The 25613-nt window shown below is 33.2% G+C and overlaps 1 protein-coding gene and 1 non-coding gene across 2 annotated transcripts in view; both read right to left on the bottom strand.

Moving 5' to 3' along the window:
• Smp_140670 (hypothetical protein) overlaps positions 1–13319 on the bottom strand; it is a gene marked incomplete at both ends in the record, with an annotated part of 39963 nt that extends 26644 nt beyond the window's left edge. Inside the window, 2 exons of the mRNA XM_018795493.1 lie at positions 12277–12461; positions 13133–13319. Of these exons, the coding sequence (XP_018649800.1) occupies positions 12277–12461; positions 13133–13319 (372 nt within the window). The remainder of the gene's footprint in view (positions 1–12276; positions 12462–13132) is intronic.
• Positions 1371–1441, bottom strand: Smp_tRNA_02382_Pseudo_TTG.1.1. The gene has a single exon. It is a non-coding gene (tRNA).
• Positions 13320–25613: the final 12294 nt, after the last annotated feature.

The raw sequence follows: 25613 nt of genomic DNA on the forward strand, positions 1-25613 counted from the left end.
CTCAGTTTTGGTACCTTTACAAACCCTGAAGAACTGGGCAGTTGTTCCATCCTTGTATGAGATGCAGTTGACTTCTTATATAATGTGAAGATAAACTAGTGGCATTGAAACAACCATTTCTTTCCCGGTACCTAGAATTCCCCAGTTACATCTCACTAGAATTTCAGTAACAATTCAAAATAAGTCACTCGTGTACCAATTATTATAGCTTGGTTGAAGGAGTTTCGTGGAGATTGGCTTAATTTGTAGGCTATATTCATCAAAGATTGTCCAGTGTTTACAGGCCTCCAATGAAACCGCAATTGAGATCAATCTGTGACAAATGCAACCTACAAGTCAAAACAAACTCCACAACATTCCTTCAGCTCAACTGATTTAGTAAGTCACCACTTATGGAAGAGTTTTAAAAAAAATTCCAACTTTAAAATCATCATATTTGAATAATAAACGTTAAATTTAATTCATTGATCATATCGTAAAACTCTGAATCCAGTCATTAGTGAGGTTTAAGTACCATGATATTAATTATTTTGTGCTATATTTAGTGTGAAATTAATTCATAGCATCAGAAATCAGTCAGTTTTCATCAACTATTGTTTGGGTAATAACAAGTTTAGTAGCATACATGAATAGCGAGACAATTTGACTAGTAATCTTGTTCTTATCTTGAATGATTGTAGTAACTTTGAGTTTTGTAAAATTATAATATCTTAGTTCAGTCCCTCAGGGTTTATTGCAATATAATGAAAGAGGTTAGGCAAATAAACGAAAAAATGGTAGTAGAAACTAGTGTAGGGCAGATCAAATTATTCTATGTTGTCAAAATGCTAACCAAACTTTATCCCAATGAGTATTGAGAATTCCATCAAATGAATAGGCATAGAGATTAAATTTAGATAATCAATAATATTATGAGTTGTGTGACCTTTTGTCCCAGTATACCTTTATTACAATAAAATATGAACTATATTCATATTGTTTTTAATTATTCCGCCAGACAATTAAAGATTGTAGTGGATTAGTGATTAATCCATTATCAGACTGTGGAAATTTTAACTAGACCAAATGAAGAACGTCTCAAGAGTAGATACATGCTAATAATAGGACTAATCTAATACTAATGATAACATCAGATAAATAAATCAATGGCTTGAAAACATTCATTTCAGTTACTTTGTCAAATTTAACTGTAAAGGTTATTCTTGTTCAAAATGACAGGGCTAATAAATACATGTAATCTCATCTTGTTATGATTTTTACCAATTTTCATATTAAGCAAAGATGGATAGTGGCTAGCAATGGAATCCAGGATGCGCGTTTCATCCTATTTGGGACTCGTAAGCTGAATGTACCTGCATCTCAGAGTTGATATTCACTCTGGGACTCGAACCCAGTACCTTTCGCTTCAAACGCCATCGCATTATCCACTTGGCAACTGGTTCCTGATAGCCACTCGCTTGTGGGAAGATTCAAACAAACAATACTAAGTTGAATTTAATTTTCATATTAGTTTTTCTAGAACTTTAATCGTGGTATATAAATTTATGTCACCGTACACAGTTCGTGAGAGCTGAATGTCTCATTATATGATCTATCACCGTTTTCTTGATTTAAATCATAACTTCAACATAAAAATTTTCCGTATTTTTAATTTCATATTAATTTCAATATTTTGTTGTTAAGTCACTGGAGGTAATCGGAAAGGTACCCCAATACTCCTAAATTTCATACTAGTTAATACTCATCGGCAAAGGGTACCTTAAGTCTTAAACGAACTGATGCCTCTGTTGAACTAGGTAGACATAACATTGATTGATAATCAGTAAGTAATCACCGTAAAATCTAACCTCACTAATGATATTCTCTCGCCTCCCCCACGAAAAACTTTTTATCAATTATCACGAAACATTTAACAGAATTCTTTTGGACAGTTCGTAAAACAATTCACTAGATAATTGCAACTTTATCATAAGATTAAGGGATTAATAGTTTTTATCATAAATTTGAAAGTGACTAGTAGTAGAATCCAGGACATTAATTAAGTCCTATTTTGGATTCGACAATTGAATGTTTCCCCATCATACTCCCTATTTTACTCACCTATGCTTTAAATAGATACTTTATCCCTGAATATCAATAACGGAAAATGCAAACACCAAACTAAGGAAAAGAATGCTGATCAACATTATTTCGTGAACAAGTCTATAGAACTCCTTCATGTTTGTTAGTCAGTTATTGTGTAAGCCTAATAAAAAATTTAACTTTGTAAGTTTCATACCATCCGTGTTATTCAGTAGTTGACTGGAGAGAAAGCAATAATTGAAACAAAACACTATGACATTTACGTAGTACTGATGGAATGTCAACAGTAGAATCCAGGATATGAGTTCCGTCCTACATTAGACTCATCAGTTCGATGTATTAGCATCCCGAAATTGATATGCATTTCAAATCACTACAAATTAAATTAAAACTGTCTTATATTTCTTGAATATTTGTCAACTGCTTACAATCATAGTCAAATGTGAAAAAATCTATAATTCAGATTAAAAAAGAAATGACATAATTTTCGATCATTGAAACGGATGATTGTTATTAATTAGCTTAATAAAGATTATCAATGAAGTTGTCCATATCAATAAGATAATAAGAAAAATTTAATAGGAAACATGAAGAGAGAGAGATGAGATGAACTATCCACAACACGGAAATCAATGATATCAGTTAAATCAAGTTTGTCAAAGAGTTCTGAAGGATTTATTCAACTTGAAGAAAGGTTCAAATGAAATCATTAATTGTTAATACATAACTAACTAAGAGGATAATCAAGAGTTTCTTAAATTATCATGACAATAAAAAACTATCAAATGCTAACCGTTCGAATACATACTTTCGATTCGATTTATTTTATGACACCAAAGATTTACAGCTAATTTTGTTCCTTAGTTATCTTTAAACATCTTAAAATTGTTATTAAATATAGCTGAGTTTATCACAATATCTCCATTGTTCAATAAGTGTGTTTGAGAGTTTTTCAATGAATTTGGTGAATGAGTACTGAATATTGGAGTGTAATATTCATTAAATATTTTACTTCATCTCTCTGAAGATAACTTCAATTGTCTGTTATGAACATGTCAGTGCAGCACAATGCAATATACCAGGTGAGATATACGAATATATTGACATTTTAAGCTTGAAATGGAATCTCCGATAAAGATTACACAAAAATGTGCAACAAACAACCACTGAATAAGCGAGGAAAAGCAGCCGAAAGTCCTGGGTTCAACATATTTATTGAACATTGAAAACATAGCTGATAAATCCTTCCATAAATATGGTCACCAATATTTTACCGAATATGTTATTGAATTCATCACAGTTTACATCGTAGACTAACACTAAACAGACAACCATTGAAAGCTTTGGGACACTGAATAGCTGCTTCATTTTATTATGGGATTCCTTAAAAGGGTACACTTATAACCTTACTGATTGTCATAGTATCAATATAAATCTATCTATCACCTTGTCTGCTATTCATATTAATAGAATAATGTTAAAAATCAATAATGGCATAAACAAATTGGAAATATAACAAGTAATGAATAAAAACTAAATAAACGATCAATTATGATCTATAAGTACTTACTGGATAATAATCAGATATACTGTGTGATGTAGCTGGACGTCGATTACCAGCTGAACTGAGTGATATCATATAATGGTATGATATAAGATATTATGGTTAATGATTGTAATGTAAATAGTAGTAGTATTACTAATAACCCAGACAATAATAATAATAGTAATAATAATAATAATCCTATTTGTTATTGAATATCACACAAGATATTAAAAAGAATATAACTATAGCTTCAGTGAAATTATATTAGTTGATATACATCATAAGGAAATTGGTAGAAGAACGGATAATTTCACGAGGTAAGATGCTAATGATAGTAATAATAATGTTTAATTCCTAGAAGATCATAAACCATCCATAAATGGAATTCATATTCCGTTCAATTTATCATTGAATCATTTTTCCTATATGCTTTAACTGTACATCATTATTATTAAGTTTATGTATTATTATGACCGTAACCAATGTCTGTCTATGTTATTGAATAACTATGACTGACTAATCCAATTCATAGATGACAAATTTTAAGGTGTTCCCAATTTCTTTAAGTACACTTTTCTTACCTGTTTCCCTTCCCTACTCTAAGAATAACTTTATTTACACTAAATTATGTATATCTTTTCCATTGGATTTCCAATTTATAAGTAATTTAATTAACCAATAGAACTGCATACAGTTCTCATTCCGTTACTATAACAACAGATTAACGCTGTTTATTTTGTTACATTTCAGAAATGTTTTTTTTTCATTTCCTAAAACTGAAAAAATACATTAGCATAGACTTGACAGAATGATAATTTTGATACTGACCGGTTAAATTAAACCTTACGAAATAAAGAGACGAGAAGGAGTTTACCTAAGTAATGGAAATGGGAAGTTATATATGTGTATATATGGTCAATTTATACACCTGTACACAGGTAGTTAGAAGATTTTCATTACTTCAACATAAACAGAGCAAACTGATAATGAAACCAAATGAATCGATTAATAATAGTAGACACCATGTACTGACTGACTAGTTGAAGGTACTCAAAATTTCTGAGGGAGAAGGAAGAGTAGGGGAATGGGTATGAATTGGAGAAATGGTGAAATTTCTTTATTATCTTTAATATTTTAATGATTACCATGACAACTATGTAATATATTACTTAAAATATTTTTCCTATTTTTGTTATTTAATCTTCTTTTCTATCCTTTAATGTAGGTAAATGCGTATGATATAAATAAATGAAAATTGTTAGATCAGAATGATATGTATATTTTTTTACTAAATTTGATATGAAAGCGAAAACTACAGAAATGTCACCATAGTGAATGGGTCGACGAATATATATATATATATATATATCCGACCTAAGGCCTCCTCAAGGCTCTGTTAGGTAGTGGGGGGAACCGTGCTATTCAACTCGTGTGGTCGCAGAGGTAGGACAGATCTTCCACTGTTTTGTTAACATCTAAATCAGATGTTGTAAAATGTTAATCAATTAATATTATCAGAAGGGGGTTTTGTGGAGATTTTAGTAATTTTTTTTATATAGTTGAGATCATGAGTCAATTGAAGCTAGACCACCATGGAAAACCTGGAAGCCCTGAACGGCCGTTTCATCCTAATTTCGGACTCCTCAGCAATGCGCATCCACGATCCCGCCTCACGAGATTCGAACCCAGGACCTCCACAAAACCCCCTTCTGATAATGATCATATGCTCACTAGTGACTGGCTTCATGAGGTATTTCCTGGAGTTCTAGTGAGGAGCAGTAACCAGTGGAGTTCAACCAGGTCCGTTGGGGGATATCAACTCACAGAAGACATTGGTGAACGGTTGCTCAATTTTGTGGATTGGTTGAGGTTAGACATTAATACTGTTGGATGCCGGCTCAGTGGTCTGTCGGTTAAGTGCTCTGGCGCGAGACTGATAAGTCCTGGGTTCGTATCTCGTGAGGCGGGATCGTGGATGCGCATTGCTGAGGAATCCCACAATAGGATGAAACGGCCGTCCAGTGCTTCCATATTTTCCCTGGTGGTCTAGCTTCAATTGACTCATGATCTCAACTATATAAAAAAGTTACTAAGATCTCCACAAAACCCCCTTCTGATAATTTTAATTGATTAACATTTTACAATATCTGATTAAGATGTTAACTCAGTTTCTTCATTTTTTTTAAAAAATGGTTTTTTTTCAGTAATGTACATTTTAGCTTAAATTTAATCGTAAAAACTTTATGCATTAGCCATTAGGTTGCCAAGTTACTGTAGCTAGAATCAATTAGTCATGTGTTGTTCTTTTTCTATTTACTGTTACTAATAGTTACACTAACGTTTAATTTTAAATGTTTTCTAATATGGCATGAATTTACATTTTTCCTGGTTCATTGAATGAGTCAATATGAAATGAGGTAACACTTTGAAAATCATAGGTTAAATGATTCCTTTAAAATGAACGGTTGATCCATTGGTTGATATGATTATCAGATGAATATTTATTGTGAATATTGGTTTCTAATGTCTGACATTAGCAGAATGAGACAACAAAACTTATTTCGAGCTTTTGAGCTAAATTAAATAATAAATGACTTTCATCTCAAATCATCTAAAAGGAGTAGAGTAGATATATTTTTGTGTAGTGCACAGAAAGTTTAAAATAACAATGGAAGAATTGTTTATTGCTAAAAGAGGGTAGAAATTTTAGTGTTAATCTTATCATATGGTCCATCCTTCTAGTTGTGAATTGTGTGTAACATGTAAATCAATCCTATCTCCAAATCCTAATCTTAAATATCCAAGCATAAATGTCATAATCTTAACTGTAACCAAAAACAATATGGTTGTTCTTAATAAATCTAAATAGGTAATTATAAGAGTTTGACAGGATCACTTATTCATTTCCATATGGACGAACAATATATTACAAACTTTAATAGCTTCATTAATTATATAAAATCTATTCACCCTTCCTAATATTATTGCCTATTTTCTATTAAATGTTTATTTTGATTGGCCAACAATTAGCCGAAATTCGTCACAGTTGTTATAAGCTTGTTCATAAACAAAACTCTTACTAAACTCATTAGAATGAATAAATTCTCCTTCCGTTATTGTTCCGTTGTAGTATTTAGTCTTGGATTAACTTTAATTTGGTTATTTATTCTCTGAAGAAGTGGCTTACACAAAGTCACGAAACGTCGGAAAATATAATTTTTCTACTCATTGGAATATTACAAATATATTGTTTTTATTTATAACAATCTATTCAGTTTGTTGGAAATTATCAAATTTAAACTCGGTAATGATACCTACAAATTCTCCTTTAGATTAACGATAATATGTGGCTATATTTTCACGAAACCGAATACTGGTAGGTCCTGGGTTCGAATCTCGTGAGGCGAGGTCGTGAATGCGCACTGCTGAGGAGTCCCACAATAGGACGAAACGGCCGTCCAGTGCTTCCAGGTTTTCCATGGTGGTCTAGCTTCAATTGACTTATGCTTTCAACTATGAAAATGCTAAATCTCCACAAAATTTGCTGAAGTTTTTTTGTAGATATTTTGTTATGTGATTAATACAGTGAAAACCTTTATCATAACCAGTCAGATCAACTAAACAATCACTTTACACAGAATTCTCCCATATTGGTGAACAAATCGGTCCATTAATATCATTCACGATTTTAATTTAAAGTTTGCTTATATCATGGTTTTAATGTGCATGTTTAGTCAGAGTAATGATATTTCCGATTGAAGTAATGGTGAGATTTTAATTTATGGATGACTTTCGAGCGACGCTAAAATGGACTTTAGAATGTCCACCTACTAACTAGGACTAAATGATGATTATAAACCAATATGAGGAATTAGACGTATGATTTACAGTTGATGGTTAGAGTTAGGATTTTCTTCACGAACTGATATCAGCTATAATGCCGAAACGCTATTTTGTCAAACGGATGAATAAATTTCTTGCCAAAGTCCGAGACCTGTTATCTTATACGTGATTGGTTCGTCCATAAATTATAGTTTCAAAGAAGTAATTATTTGATCAAAAAACTGGGAAAAGTTTAGTTTATACGCTGATTAACAAAAAATGTTTGATAATATCCAGTATGAAAAATAGAGTTTACCGACTTTTAGAAGAAACGATCAACGAGTTCAGTTATCATTTTAAGAATGTTTCATTATCAATTTAAATAGACATTATAAATATGTTTGTTAACAGTGAAATGTGTCTAGTTAGATGCAAACAGGAAGTGGGTGGTAAAAAATGATAAATATGGTGTTAGCTGTTATCTTATTGACCTATTAATAACAATATCGCTTATAAACAATATAAAGTCTGGTAAAAACGTACATTGACCCAAACTGCCATATCACATCAGTACGAACAGATAAAATTAACGAGATGGATAGAATAGAAATCACAATAACATAATGTCAATGATAGTGAGGAAGCCTGAAGATTGCAACTATGGTACGGAAAAAGACTATGAAAGGATATATCCAAAGAAATAATGGAGCTAAAGACCTAGAGGAAGATAAAGAATAGATGTATCTACGCTACCGTAACTGCTTCTAAACCACATCATGCAAGATTTTCAAGCACTGACTGCAGTTATCGTGTAACACCAAACTAGGAAATCTTCATCCACTAACATGATTAAGATCAACTGTTGATTACTTCATGGACTGACTTCACACTTTGGTTTGACTTCCTCCAGCTTTCTTCCGTCCTACTCCTAATACCAGCAAACATCACTCATCGAGGTATTCGATTGTTAGGCATGAGTAACATTTGTGTCCTAACTACCTCAGTCATTAAATGTGATAAGGTGATGGTCATTTGTTGAAATGAAATAAACTCAACATCCAGGTAACCTTTCAATGTCTGCGGCTATCTTATCAAAATCGAACCATTTAGAATACCTTAATTTACATTAAACGCTACAAATCATCTAGATATATTTACAATTTATTTTCAATGTACGAATATTGTGTACTGTACAGCATTTTGGTTTTCCACGGTTTCATTTTTTAAATCCTAAATTTCTATCAAAAGTTGACATCATTTACTCATTTACTCAACGTGAGTGGATATTAAACATCTATTCTACATAACCAGGCTTTTCTACTCAATGGAATATTACAAATATATTATTTACTTGTAGTCATTTATGTATAGAATAATAAATCTCTATGGTATAACGTATAATATAGTAAATGGTTAGGTAAAGATGAAAATGAAGGTCACAGACCCCTTAATTTTATGAAAAACACATATCTGCGTTTAAGTTCTTTGTTTAATTCTGGCTTTATTCCTAAGATTTAGTCCTAGTATACCCTATAATTATTACTCGATATCTAGATTTTGATCAACATTGAAGACCGGATAGATTGTGTTATCAATTCAACTTTTTTAGATCATTGATTCGAATCATTTGATTACAGAGTTCACTTATGACTAGTTGACTTTATGCCTGGGACCATAAACTTTCACTTTAGCTAAAAACACAGTGAGATCGTAACTCCTATTCTTTTACTCACCTCCTTCTATCCATAGTGACCAGTCGGAAGACAGAGATAACGAGCAGATTTATCGTCTTTTATGATACTATCGTCCTGCGTCAAAAACTCATAGGAATGAATACATTAGTTACATGACAACAATAAATCACAAATAAGACATCATGATGTGTACATATCTAGATCATATTTGATATCAAACTGAGCATTAAGTTTTTAATTAATTAAGGAACGTCAAAATATGTAGCAACAGTTAGGTGAGTGAACTGAAAAATACTAAAACTTAAGTATTTAACAAATATACAGCAAAATATATGTAAATATAATAGATCTCTGTATAAAAGTTCTAAAAATTCTATCCCATAATTATTCACTAAGATCTAATTGATTCAGTCAGTCAGTCAGCTACAACGTAGGACCAGGCACACAAATGCATCGGTCCAAGTTGTCATACCTCATTAGCACAACAAGATGAACACCGGATTCATAGAAGTAGTTAATTTAGTGGTGGTAATGTATAAAAGAAAGGTTGTATATAGGGATATATTATAGGAAGGAAGAAAGTTATGAAGCAATTTTAATCTAAGGTTTAAGGGAAGATAAAGAGTATATACACCTACGCCATTGTGATCGATTTTGAGCCATGTCACCCACAGTCTCCAACCATTGGTTACGATAGTCACGCGGACACCAACCAAGTAGTCTGCCTCTACCAACATGGCTCAGATTAGAAGTTAGTGACTTCAAGCACTGATGCCAGGTTCTGGTTTGGCCGCCCCTAACTCTCTTCCAACCATCCCCAATACTAGTCAGCATAGTGCGTCGTGGTAATCGGTGTTCAGACATACGTATCACATGGCCTAACCATCTCAGTCGATGACAACTGTTGTGTTGCCTTTGTCTGCTTTTGTGATTATAATTGTTTTGTCCTTTTTATGACACACATAGAATCAAAGATTTTCACCAACCACATTAAACCACGAATTTGGCTTAGATATGTAGATGACACATTTGTAGTGATAAAAAAGACGCATCTAAGATCATTTTCAAAACAGATAAATACACTTTCATCTCATATCAAATTCACGAATGAGAATGAAAATGAACATGGTGAGCTTCCTTTCTTAGATTGTTTAGTGGAAAGAAATATAAATGGAGTTCTAAATGTATCCATCTACCGAAAGCCTACACACTCTAATCGTTACATCGACTTCCATTCAGCACATCCTTTCAGTGCTAAAATCTCGTTAGTCTTAAATCTTTTTAGAAGAGCCAACAAAACCATCACTTCAGAAGAGGACAAACTAAAAGAACAAAAGAATATAATTAGCATCTTACAATTTAATAATTTTCCTATGAAGATTATCAGAAGTATATTAAAACAAGACAATTCAGCACGTAATAATAACAATAATTCGAATGAAATGCCATGGGTTGGTACTGCAGTTTTACCATACCGTCATGGCACAACTGAAGAACTCCAAAGAATCTTAAAACAACACAGAATTAAAGTATATTACAAAACAACGAACTCTTCGAAATACTTTAGTTCGATTAAAAGAAAAGATACCATTCATGTCTACACAGAACTGCGTCTACAAATTAGGTTGTGTCGACTGTGATGCCTTCTATATTGGAGAGTCATCTCGCGAAATCATGACTGGCGCCAAAGAACATATTAGGTACACAAAGAAACCTCCTAATAATCCTGTAGAACTGGATAGACTTTAAATTAAATCAGCAATAGCAGTTCATGCCATTTTCAACCACCATCAAATCGATTTCAACAATATCAAAATAATACAAAAAGGCTTTTCCAATTACAAAGAAAGGAGAGTAGCTGAATCGTCCCATATAATGCTTAATCCCACTTCTCTCAATAGAAAGGAAGGCCTTACCATACATCCTACTTGGACTATCTATCGTAGCACCTAGTCTGATATTATTCACATTTTGCACTATTACCTTACAAATGAAACTCTATCCTTTCTCACTATAAAGGTCACACATTTTTCATCATTTACAGTGGACACATACAAACAAAATTACATATATGTCACTTATGAATCACCTTGACCGCAATGAAATGACGTCACATTGATTTATTCAGACCTGTTTTTGATTGATCACCTAATATTCTTGGATTGTTCCGTTGTACTATTTAAACTTGGATTAATGTGAATTTGGTTATTTATTCTCTGAAGAAGTGGCTTACACAAAGTCACGAAACGTCAGAAAATCTAATTTTTCTACTCATTGGGATATTACAAATATATTATTTATTTATAACAATCTACCCAATGCTCAATTTATTCAAAATTATGTTCGTAATATAGTTAAAATATATTGATCAATAAATGTGAAAATATTGTAGAGACTTTTATTTCCAAGAAACATGCACATATCCTGTTAACTTCTAAATCTTTGACGGGATAAACACCTGTATGAATAGTTAACTTATTGATAGTTAAATAATAATAACAATAATCAAGACTGGTAGGTCCTGGGTTCGAATCTCGCAAGGCGAGGTCGTGGATGCGCACTTCTGAGGAGTCTCACAATAGGACGAAACGGCCGTCCAGTGCTTCCCGGTTTTCCCTGGTGGTCTAGCTTCAATCGACCCATGAGTTCAACTATGAAAATAATCAAGAATCCTGAAAAGAGTGTCAACCTTTGTAAAAAAACTATCTGAATGGTTATTCATTCGTATTAGTTGTATGAGTCTTCTCATAAACTCTTAGGACTGCAATTGGTCGCACAAGCCAGTGGCTATCTGAACTCAGTAGCTAAGTCGATAACGTGATGGCGTCTGAAGCGAACGATACTGGGTTCGAGTCCCAGAGTCAACATCAACTATGGGATAAAAGTGAATCTAAATGACCAGTCCCAAATAGAACGAAACGCTCATCCTAGATTCCATTGCTAGCCACTATCCGTTTTTGCTTATCTAAATGATAATCCATTTTTCCATGAAATAACAAGACTCAAGTACTGATCAAACCTCAGTATGAAATTTCGTTCAACCAACAATTATTATTGTCTATATTGGTTAGTTTTTCTCATATAGAAAAAAAAATACATGGATACACAAGAAAAATGTCTACCATCACTGACCAAATTTAATTTTTGAATTTCTTTTTCTGCTTCTATTTTCAATCGAATAGCATCATCAAGTTGAATACGTAGACGTTTAGTTTCTTCTTCAATTAAATCAATTTCATGTCGACGTTCATCCTTCAATGTTAAATTTACTTTACTCAATTGACATAATTCTTCAACTAAAGCTTTATTATGATTTTCTTAATTCAAAGAAAACAAAATCAACAAACACTAATATAGTCAATTTTGTTCAATAAAAGTTAGTAGGGAAAAATTTGATAGTATGGAAAATAATTCCATTTAAACAATCATCTCGTTCTTCAGATTAGAATTTAACTAATTAGTAGAATGTACAGTAATTAGATCCCAAAAGTCATTGGTATGATTTGTCGTATGATTTGGTTGGTAAGACGTAAAACCTGTATCGAGTAAGGATACATTTTCTAATATCTAATATCCACGCAAACTGAATTAACTTGAGGTTCTGACTTATCTGACATTCATCAGAATAGATCAACCTCACTAGTTACCGGACTTAGCTTCCTATAATTCATTTTCTCAGATTAAAATATATATTAATGAATGAGTGTACATAAATTCCCTTGATTCGGTTAGCCAATAAAAGTCTTCTACTCATATTTAGTTTTCTAGCTCATTTAGCTTGCTAAGGCACATATATGGGAAACGCACAAAACTAGCAGACTCAGGTGACCACCTAACATCCAAAAAATGTTAGATATATTAAAGTAGATTCCTACGACTACTGCTATATGAATGAGTTCCGAAGTAATAAGGTTGAATGAGATTACTCGAATATTTTTTTCTCCAAAATAGAACTGAATACTTTAACAAGATAGTTAAAAATACTTACCTAGATCTCTTTCATTTCTTCTACCGACACTAATTTGATCTTCTGTAATTGCTAATTTTTCAATCAAACATTTATTTTGTGTTGATAGTCGATCAATTTCATTGTTTAGTTCACCAATTAACTTGTTATATTCTTTACGTGCTATGTTATTCTTTGGTGTACTCTTTTCCAAACATACAGTTGGCATAATTTTATGTATTTATTCTCTTCTACAAATGGAATAAATAATTAGAAAATATAGGAATAGAAACAGTGTATTAATAGTTATTGCAAATATTATTATTGTTAAAATGATGACTTAATACTTCTATCCCTTACACACCAGAAGATGCAGATGAAGACAACTATTGTGGCCTTAGCCTCTGCTGTAGTAAGCCTCAACATACGCAGGGAAAAGTGTAAGATCGTCAAATACAACATCGAGAACACAAATTCAGTCACACTTCATGGAGAAGCTTTGAAAGTAGTGGAAACATTCACGCACCCGGACAGAATCATCAATGAGGAAGAAGCATCGGACACAGAGGTAAAGGCTAGGATTGGCAAAGTTAAGACAGCATTCCTACAGTCGGAGAACATATGGAACTCAAAACAACTATCAAACAACATCAAAGTCATGATCTTCAATACGAACGTCAAGATAGTTCTATTGTATGGAGCTGAAATTTGGAAAACTACTACAATCACCGTCAAAAACGTACAAGTATTTGTAAACAATTGTCTACTTAAGATACTCGATGTCCGTTGACCGGATACCATCAACAGCAACCTACTGTGGGAGAGAACAAACCAGCTACCAGCTGAGAAGGAAATTAGGAAAATACTTTGGAAGTGGATAGGACACACATTGAGGAAACCATCAAAGTGCATCAGGAGGCAAGTGCCAACTTGAAATCCTGAAGGGGAACGGAAAATAGGAAGACCAAGGAATACATTGTGTCGAGGATTGGAAGCAGACATGAAAAGAATCAATAGCGACTGGAGAGAGCTGTGTAGGTTTGCCTGAAGACAGAGTTGGATGGAGAATGCTGATGTGTGGCCTATGCTCCTCCACGAGGGATAACAGGCATAAGTAAGATATTATTCAGAATTTTAACATTTTCTCAGAATAATTGCCACTATAATCTGATGTCAGCTGGAAAGAATTTTATAAAATAATCTGTTTTACTTCAGTATGGAAAATTTTATTAGTGATCAATTTTATGAACTGATTTCAACTGATCTTATGAACTAATGGGTTCTCCAACTCAGTGGACTAAATGTATCGTCGAAACTAAAACTCGTGAACTACACGTTTAACAGTTGGTACATTTCAACTGGAGGCTACTGAGGAGCACACACCTTTAAACTTACTTCCAATGAAACTTAAAGTGTTCTAGTCTTACGATTGGCATCACACTTTTATACCACTTATTTGAAAATCAAATATCCATAGTTACAAATTCAGCTAGTTTGTGACGTACAAATAATCAATGAAATGATTGAATTGGATAATTTGAATATATAACAGATATGTGTTTCCCTACACTACCTTATTAATAAATTAAATACAAGATACAATTACTAACTGAAATAGAAAAAACTCATTATCACTGAATGTTCCACATTATTTTGAATACTAAAAATACATTTTTCACTCTACTATCTGAATGATAAGAAGAATGATCTTAAATTCAAAATTCTTTGTGTCTACCTAGAGAAGTTACACAGTATGTACATCTAATTATCATCAAGAAAAGTTGGCAAATTCAACATTGAGATGCTTTTACGACTGTCTAATCATCTAGATTGTTTCCTAAAATTCAATTTAAAATGAATGTGTACAGTTTTGCCATCGTAATTCTCTCAGATAATTATCACCTTGGTTACCTTGGGCCGGGTGTTACAGAGAAATGATTCAAATGAACCAATCAGATTTCAGCGCGAGATTCTGCCTGACATTATGGCTAATCTCAGTTCTTGATGAACGCCCTGATAATTTATACATTAAAATTTGTTATTCATGTTATGATTTTATAACTGTTTTGCTTTATATTGTTTCATAACTAAACGCTGTTTTCACGTTGGTTGAAAAGTAGTTCAAGGTCGCCCTTGTACTTTTCTTCTATTGTGATTTATAATACGTGTGTAAATACAGCCTTCCATATATAGTTTAAAAACATCTAGTTTATTCACAGGGCGTGATTTTAGTGATTCAGCCACGTAAGCAGATATTTCATTCACATGATCATAATAGATTTTTGCTCATAGTTAGGTAAGTACATGATATTGTTGTTGAAACTATTGGGGAACATGACAGTGGTATGTGTTTAAAGACACAAACAGCACACTGCAACCTGTCCACTTAAGACCCAGTAAACATACAAAAGTGTTTGAGTTTGCGTAGACATAAATTTTCTTTGCTAAATTGTCTATATTTCTTCATCAATAACATAATGGGCTGCTTTCATTACTGATTACATATTTGTTCGTTTATTAAAATGAAATAATCCATTATTATTATTATTTAAACACATAAATATTGGTACAAGGAAGCACCAGATAAATATGCGCCTCACAAATCTCATTTGGTTTGTGTGAGGGCTGTGATACTGCCCAGGTGCCCAGACTGAAGCAGGTGGTTTTCTTAGGGGGCCACACCCGGAGCATTTGACCTGAAGGTCTAGTCCACAAGGCAGTGGAGCATCGTGAGGAGATGCAGTCCTATGGTAGCCGGTGACCAACGATTGGTTCATACGCCATTTGTTCTTTTAGGATACTGGAGCCCATGTGCACCATTGGTTGGGAATCAGGGTTTGCCAACTCACCTAGGTGAACCCTCTGTGTCCACCAACCCGGTTAAAGAGCCGGACACTCGCTTTTCGTCCTCTCAATTTCGTAAACAACAGTAATGTCACGAGAAGGCAGTGAGTAATAATCCATAGTCGATGGCAAGATAAGATAAACAGTAACACCCGTTTCTTTTCATTCTTAGGAGTTGACTCTCACTGCAACTGATCTTGTGAAAATCACTGGCCTTTGAAGAAAGTACCAATTGAGATGTATGTGAATTAAGCAGGCAATCATATTATGTACCAGACATATATTCTGAATTTCACTTCTAAGCAGGTGTCATTGTAATATTATGGTTAGGAGCACTGAAATACGTTTACAGTGAGGAGTCAATAGATTCTTATCAGTACACAAGCAATAAGAGAATCTGAAGTCTGATCATAGTTAATTCAATACTGATCATCTTCAAAACTTGAAAGTACTGAGTTAACAACCTTCTCAATACACTATTTGATAGATTCAAACTAATTGTAACAAATAGGTAGACATAATTCGTTAGAAAAGAGGGATTGTTTCGTCCTAGTGTGAGACATATCAGCAGGATAAGTTCACAATCAAGTTTTTATTGGTGGTCCTTTTGATATCCATTCGCGATTTAAAATATATTAATTTGTAAGTAAATCAGTGGTTGAAGGTAGTCGGAAGGATATCTTCCAGTCACCCTTACATCTCGACATAGTGCACACAATGTTTAGTCACTTAGAACAGAGCCTCCGTTGTAACTTGTTCGATATAATTCGATCGGCACTATAGGGGGACTTGACGTACATGGCATTGGTTACCACTTAGCGATCATTCAGTAAGTGCTTGTATCTTTCCGCTAGTATGAAATACTGCAATTATTCATTAGCTTTTGGTACATGTGAATCTTGAGCAGATTGCCTCGATATCGTCACATATTAACAATATTATAATAAAGTTGTATAGTAGCTAACATTCCAGTCCAAAACGAGCACTTCATTCTATTTAATAGTTCTTAGGTGGATATACTTTCATCCAAGTGCTGGTATTCATACAGGGCCTCGAACCCAGTACTTTTCGCTTCAAACATTAAGGGCATTGTACACTGAGCTACTGAGTTCGGATAGTCATTCGCTTCTGGAATTTCATTTGTATGTTTTTGTATCTTTCCTTAGATACCGAAGACTGGAATTGTTTGGTTCTACAGTGAGCATCACCAATGGGATGAAGGTACATCCAATTGACTGGTCCCAAACAGAGGGAAACGTGCATCCTAGATCTCACTGTTATTGCACACCCTACTATACTTAATAGACTTAACAAATAAAAGATGAAGTCAAAATTGTTTCACATGCTAAAAAGATGACATTAGTTTATTGGTCTAATTTACACCAATGATTTTGAACGTAACGGTACAATTGACCAATAAAAATGATGTAGTATGTCAAATTTCTTAACTGTATAATCGATATTGTTAGCCTTGCGGCTTACAGATAATTGCCCAAATAAAATAATGGTCTCATAAGACACTATTTAAAACAGAGCATGCATGAACATGCAAGAAGGAATGAACAAACGTCCTGATCTAAATTGTATTCAGGCATGACATCCCGAAAATTCGAATCAAGGGTTTAAAGTTTCACAGCTTCTTTGTTGGAATCCTGTGGTTAGAATTCGCCAAACTCAGTAAATTCAATGTACAACGATACTGTCACTCAATGACACAGGTAAGCATTTTTTTGGCTCCTTATTTGGTTGGTTTTACCAGTCACTGCATTCTACTAGAACTTCCTAAGCTGCAAAAAGACAGCTGACCATAACTCCTTAATAATCACTAATTCTCCAGGTCGGGGCCAGACTTTTGTAATAACTATTTTTAGAATCCAAATCTGTTTGTTTATTCGTGGACCACTGTAATAAGTTGTTATAATTGTGTTTTTGCTATATAAACGACCCAGCGGTTCCTATTGCTTAGTATTCTTATACGATGACACTCGACAAGCCCCCAAAATCAGAACACGTTGAACAGGAATGAAATTGTATTCAAAATAATAATGATCAGTGAACAGCAATCAATAGTTTAAATAATGTTCATATATTTATAGTATATACATAAGAAGCTTATAGATTTTTCTGCAATAATATGCCCGGGCTGATCGGTTTAAAATTAACCAATCAGCGCGCAGCAACACCATCATACATAAAACATGCTTAATCCAATCTATATCCCACTAACATAAGTATACCCCAACTACAGTAAAAATGATTAATTTACAAATATTTATAAACATTATTACTGTGTAGACTGTGATTATTTTCCATGATGAAAGTTATGCTTTATATCCTGAATATTTAAGTGATAACGTTTCCGGTTAGTTGGTGTATGTTCGTCTCTCGTAAAAAAGGACACCAGATTCGTCAGTCCTCCGTGTGCCTTGTTGAGAAATGTCAAATAGCTCAAATTCTCAGCCCAGATCCTCTTGCCAACTGCCTCTAAATACTCGATATTCAAGCATTTTGTACAACCATGTTAGATAGTCAATCATATGAATGACTACCTTTAATACTTATGGACGATGTAAATTTCACTATCAATATTTGATCTGGTAGTTTCAAATAAACTGAGCGTTCACAGGACTTTGATAAAAATGAAATAGTGGTATGTTTGCAAAATACTAAATAAGTGGAAAATTGAATCGGGATATTAGAAATATTCCCTAGGCATTTGAGAAGTTGAATATTTTATTATCATATGATCGATATGGCTGTCTTTAGATCCGTTGGGAGCCCATTTGAGATTATTGCCGATCACAGGCGCAAGTAAAGTATAAGGGTTGGTCGTAGGGTCGGTGGTCAAAACATGTAAAAAACAACCCCACTAAAAATACGCTAACCGGGAAAAACTCTGACCATTTAAAATCTATCTTGGGTGTTGAAGATTCTTCATATAAAAGAGCTATAATGCCTCATGGTGGAGGCCGAGATTCTACAGAATTCACGAGAACTATGCCCCTTCTAACTCTCAGGCCAAAAAATAATATATTTACATGGAATGTCTAAGCAATGTGAGAGGCAAGAAGGGTCATTCAAATAGCTGCAGACATGAGAGGATAAAACATTGTTCTGCTTAGGATAAGTAAATATAATCTGGGTGAAAAGTAACTTAAAGAGAGATGTTAATGTGTTTTAGTTATGAAGAAGAAAATGCACCACACACACAACGAGTAACACTGGTCCTGTTCAAAGGACCACAAAAAACTAATAGGGTGTGAAACCTGAAGCATCAGGATCATCAAAGCATTCTTTAAAAAAGAGGGAAAGAATGACGACGAATATTGTCAGGTGCAAAGTTCCCACCAATTATATCAACAAAGATGATGAAAACCAGTTTTATGAAGTGTTGCAGTCCATCGTGAAGAAATTCTCAAGAATATACTTGACCTGACCAAACCCCAAGGTCGTTATGAACAACACTGGGTGTGAGTACATCATGCAGTGACATGAACTGGAAGAATGGAGAGAGACTAGTTAGTCAATATGCTGTCAACAATATGGTTATGACAGACACCACTTACACCAAAAAACGCATGTAGAAAGCTGTATGGGTTTCACCGAACCACCTCCACATTTGCATAAGTAAAAATTTCAGAATTCCCATCCAGTATTTATTAACAAATGGATGAGCAAATGTAGTTCCAGAACACCACCTGGTGATGTTCAGACTAGAACTGAAGCTAAAGAAGCATTGAAAAGTTAGAGTAGCAGGACTACGAAATTTTAATTCAGCTGGCAAACAATAACTCGTGAACGGGTCATCCAATCACCGTTAATAATGTTTAAAGTAGGTATTCGAATTAGTGTGAAACATGAACTTGAATGTCTGAATCCAATGACATGTTTTTTTTAAAAAAATGTTTAGTCGTTTTGTAATTCAATGTTTTCTTCCTTAACACTAACAACAATTTTGATGATCAGTTAATTTATATCCTAACATCTTCTCTGTTCATTTCATTAATTTCCCAGCCAGGACTTCAACTACACTTCCATTTTGAGTGCCAAGTGAAACTGTGTTTGAACATGATGAAAATTGTTATTTATTCGTTGATTACAATCAGGAAAACTTTTATCAGTAAACAGCTTGAAAATTATAAGCAAAGAAGAATAGTGTTTGACAGTGGAATCCAGGATACGCCTTTCATCCTATTTGGGACTCGTCAGCTGGATGTACCTGCATCTCAGAGTTGATGTTCACTCTGAGACTCGAATCCAGTGCCATTCTCTTCAAACGCCATAGCGTTATCCACTTAGCTATTGAGTCCTGATAGCCACCTGCTTGTGCAATGGGGTGAAGTTATATTCACTTGGTGTTGTATACTTGTATCTGCCCATTGTTATGAAGGGAAGATACAAGTATACAACGCCAAATGAATACAGCTTGAAAGTTGTTAAATACTACTAATTAGTAGTCAATTAATTATTTAATTTGACTTAATGCTATGATTAATTTTATTATGGTCTTCATATCCAAACAACGTTTATTATAGAAGTGCAAAATATTAAAAACTGTTGTATAACTGTAATCTCTTCTAACATTTGGTTCAAAACAATGACAAAACAGCATTTAAGTTTATGAGACATGTATGTACCAAAGAAAAATTATGAATGCAAATGAGTCGAGAAGTTGAAAACTAACAAAAGAAGATCTGGGTGGTATTGACCAGCCTTGACTAGTTTTTCTAATATTATTGTACTGTAAGTGAAAGTGACATCGTGGATGAATAACTAATTAGTAGATACTTATTTGTCAGCGTGATTGATTCCAATTTCTATTACAGATGGTCTTCGATTACTGATTTCTGTCATTCCAAGTTACCCGAACAGGAAGTCTAGAATCTCTCGATGCGAATCATATTAACAGTTACTAAATTGATAGATTTTATCATAGCATTGTCCGATTAATTTCAGGTGTCTCATGACTCAATCCTACCGAAATTAGTAAACGACTTAGATTTATAGCTTGGGATTTGAGTTACTTAATTAGTAGACTGTAGCTCATGATGTTAGTCTTTACTCTGTATGCTAAGTTTCAAACTGAAAGGACTTTAGATTAATTAAAATTATGGATTCGCTTTCGAAAGTGTTTGGTTTTCGGAAACAGGATTTTCAAGAATTTTGAGAACTTTCGTAAAATACTCTATAGGACTAACTATTCTGGGTAAATTATGTTGTAAGCGGTCTTCAATCCGACGGTTATAATTGTAACATTTATTTAGCTAACCAAAATGTTTGTAATAAAAAAAGACTCTTCAAAGTGTACCTAATTTTTTGAGAAACTATAAATGATATTCATACTGAAAGAATTATCAAAACAGATTATTTTTGATGAAGTTCTACCCTTTGGGCGATCTTTCACTTGCCAAAAGCAACAATGTTATTCTTTTGGAATGAGGAATGAACCCTTCGGTAGTTAATAAGCATACATCAACGTGTTTTTAAAACTATGTATGAAATTCCAGGAATAAATAAATCGAAAGTAATGTGTTTAATAAATTAAGAATATGATAAGTAGGGTTGGCATATATTTTAAACTGTATTATATGGAGTGTAATCAATATTTTCAGAACGTCACTTAGTACACCTTCATCCTCTGTCAATACTCAGTTTAACTACTAGTTACATGACTAATCCCTTGCAAATACCATTCCCGTAAAATGTTAAATTATAATTAGAAATAGGTGAACGAACGTACTATAACCTATTCAAAATAAGTAACAGTGATTGTAAGAAACCTTCACATGAATGACTTATCCACAGTAAAAAAATAATGTTAATTAATTTAGAAGTTAAGAATCTTTACAACACAAATCTGATGGAACGAACTTACTTGTAGATTAAATTAGCTATTTCGCCGAGTAGAATATCCTGAACAACCCTAGCCAAATCAAATGATTACTCCTCTGTAAACGGGCATAAAGTGGTTTTACTAAACATCTATCTTACAGAAAGAAATTCGAATGTTTTCATACAAATAACATATAGACCAATGAAATCATAGATTGTCGTTACTATTGACAACGAGTAATTTGACATTAAAACGAAATTCAATTTACTGAGTAATGTAATATGTAGATAGTTCGATTTATTTTAGCTTCATATGAGATTGACCTTACAAGTGGAAAGAACAACACGATATCAATCACATAATTCACATCACTAAAATACCCACATCCCGATTTCTGTGTATATTTTAAATAATCTATATATTCAAATGAAATATTGAACGAATAAATTTTTTCAATTCAATGAAACCCCAGGATATATTAAGAATTTCAACAAATTTGACCTTGTCAAGTTGTACTGAAATAAAGTAAACGTTATATTAAATAATTGTCCCACTAGATTGAAACATGATCTCTTGTTTAACTTCAACCTATTGAATTTATTCTGTTTTGTAAATCTTCATCGATGTAATATACACAATACATCATTGCATCAAATACATTACTGTCAGGTCTGGGGAGAATATAACAGGATTGAGTCTATAGGTTAGAGTTGTTGTATCCCGTGGAGAATTATGAATGGTAAATTTCAGGAATATTTATGGACCAATGTGATATGTATATTTCCTATTGTATAATTGTTAAGTAACTATACTATTCATATTCGTGTTCCTCTTATTATAAGCTTTATTTTGACCTATGAACTATTATTATACGATTCTTGAGTTATCATCAGTTTATTGATTACTTTCCCCCCTATTCACAGCCACATCTGGCTAAATATTGTACAAATGTTATTTTCTATTTTATGGTACGATGTGGTCTGTCTGTTTGGTGCATAAACCCAGTATGTTTGAGAATAACGATTCATATATTTCAGAGTCTGTAATTAGTGTTCTGGACTTAACTGGCTGTGCTAGGCAGAAAGCAGGACTGACAAGTACTCAAGACTGCCCACACGATTTTTTGTATATCATAGTTCTGATCAATAATTCGCTCCTCCCTGATTGGTGGGAATCAGTACGTTCATATATCAAACAGATCACGTACGCACTCAATCGATATAACAACTGGGCACTCATGCAAGTTATAACAAGAACTAAACATATTAGATTTTTAGTTAGTCAGTTTGGGATATGGTATCAATTCTGTCTTTATTTTCCTTACAGGTCATGACTTTCCATCAGATTTTTAGGAAACTACTTTTGAAATTATTCTTTACTAACTACATTGGTTTCGTACGGGATGTGAAAAATTTAGCTACGATCAGCTTTCATGTCAATGTTACCGTTTTTAACCCGTTCACTGTCTACAGCAACAAAGTAGTATCAGATATGAGTCAAACACTCAGCAACTGTATTTTGCTTCTTACTAAAATTTTACTGACTAGTAAGGTAGCGGTTATCGGTATTGTCGTTTATTTTATAGCCTCTAATATTTAGATACGTATGTAAGTTTTAATATTTAAGTGATTGATGATGAAATTTTTGATTAGATATCTCTCTCAATCCAACTAATGATAAATACTTGAATCTCTTGGTTAATCCAACAGTTATTTGATCCAAGTTGTGAACCACTGTTTAGGAGTACTCACCCACTATCCAACTCAGAAGTTCGTTATTCTGTATGATTTTGATCTGTATGAAAAAGAAAATCTCTACAGAAAGCTATTGAGATGAAATAAAAGCAGTTAAATATCTCCTAATTCCACAGAATCTTTACATGGTTTTTACCTTTTGAGTCATCATACCTGTGTTAGTTCGGGAGGTAAATATTAAGTTTGAAACTGCAAACTTATTCATATCAAGTCATTATGTTCTTTCAATACGCGTTCATTCAATTTAAACTTCAGTAGGCTTTGATAATACAGGAAATTAATTATTATGTTACGTGATAAATAAACACTGTCAAGTTAACAAGGATCGAATAACTCGAATTCGTTTGATTTATAACAATTGGATCCATGGTGTAAGTAACCGGATTTTGTATGGTTAGTAGGTATTTTGGTCAGCAACTGAAGTAAGAGATCTCGTAGTCGGAAGTGAACAGTTTACAATGTTGAAAATAAAAACAATGACTGAACAAAATATTCTAGCTTGGATCATTTGTAATCAATCCCATTAATACCCTGAAAAATTCCGCTTAACCCAGTTAAATAAATATTACATTGGTGAGAACGAGAATTTATTACTGGTGTTCAGCTTAGAAACGTTTATCAGTTAAATAATCTGTTGTTTTTCTTTCAAACTAAATAACACAGCTATCATGTCTATTAAATATGCTCTGCCCGCCCATTAATCTACCTTGATTTTGTATATTTACATCGTGTCTGATATGTTCATTTCCAATTTGTCATTTTCCGTTTCCCATTTGTAAGTGATACGTCCTTTCATCTTCACTTTTTACTATATTTGTTCTGTTGTTTGATTGATTATCTTCTACTTCTAACGGAGGACCTAGACGGTTATAGTGTAGTGTGGTCTACTTGTATCCATATAAGTAGTATATGGCGATGGTCAGACATAGAATGTATTTTGGCAGAAGACCGATAAGGAAAGGACTGAAATGAAGCGCGATTGGTAGGAAAATGCATGAACAATGGGATTAGAGACGATGAACTGATATTTACAGAAGAAACAGTGAAGATTGAGACAATTGATTGTTATTTTGCAAATTAACTGTTTACTGTGTGGTTATCAGAATTTAGTGAGATAGTCTGTGATTTGTGTTTAAATACATTCGATTGTCCCCAACTAGTGTTTTGTTTACAACAATAGTCTTTATTTATAGTCATGCACTATTTTGTGGTTTGACTTCATGACATTTTCGTTCCAGTTTGTACTGTTTCATTTGGTTGTCATTCAGTCTTTTTTCTAATCTTTGAGTCATATTAGATCCCTTGTGTTCAATGAATTTCCTAATAGAAAGTGCCAGAAATAAGAGTTTATTAATTCATTACTCTAAATGGATATATATTTAGTTCTGAGATTTGTGATATTGGGAACATCATTGGAACCCATTCATAACCCATACAATGTTCTTAGTCTTGAATTTATTATGAATACATACCAATTTGATGTAGATGTCTTCTGAATCACAACTCCTCACTTCCATTGGTTTAAATGTCTCTGAAAGTATTTACAATACATTCCTTGTGTATACATAGATACATACATACCTACAAATATACTTGTTCGGATATTTTGATGCTAGAACATGGTATAGACCCGAAAACAGTTAAGTGAATTATACTAGTCAATCGATATCATCATACATACTGGTTAAAATCATCCAATAAATTCTGAATTTATCTTTAACACTAATTTACTAGATAATTATGAATCATGTTTAGGTTCGAATTAGATATGTTACATTCAAAGGGATAAATAAACATTTTATCCATTAGTGATAAAATTTAATTAGTCATTAGTGTTTGCCCCGTTATATAAGAGTGACAAACGATGGTCATCTATTTCTAACTTCTAAGTATATGATAAAGTGCCTGAAATTTGAATTTAACAAATCCATATAATTATAGAAGGGGTTTTGTGGAGATTTAGTATTTATCATAGTTGAAAGCGTGAGTCAATTGAAGCTAGACCACCATGGAAAACCTGGAAACACTGGACGGCCGTTTCGTCCTATTATGGGACTCCTCAGCAGTGCGTACCCACGAACCCGCTCACTAG

This window comes from Schistosoma mansoni, chromosome 2 (assembly GCF_000237925.1).
Source record: "Schistosoma mansoni strain Puerto Rico chromosome 2, complete genome".
NCBI lineage: Eukaryota > Metazoa > Platyhelminthes > Trematoda > Strigeidida > Schistosomatidae > Schistosoma > Schistosoma mansoni.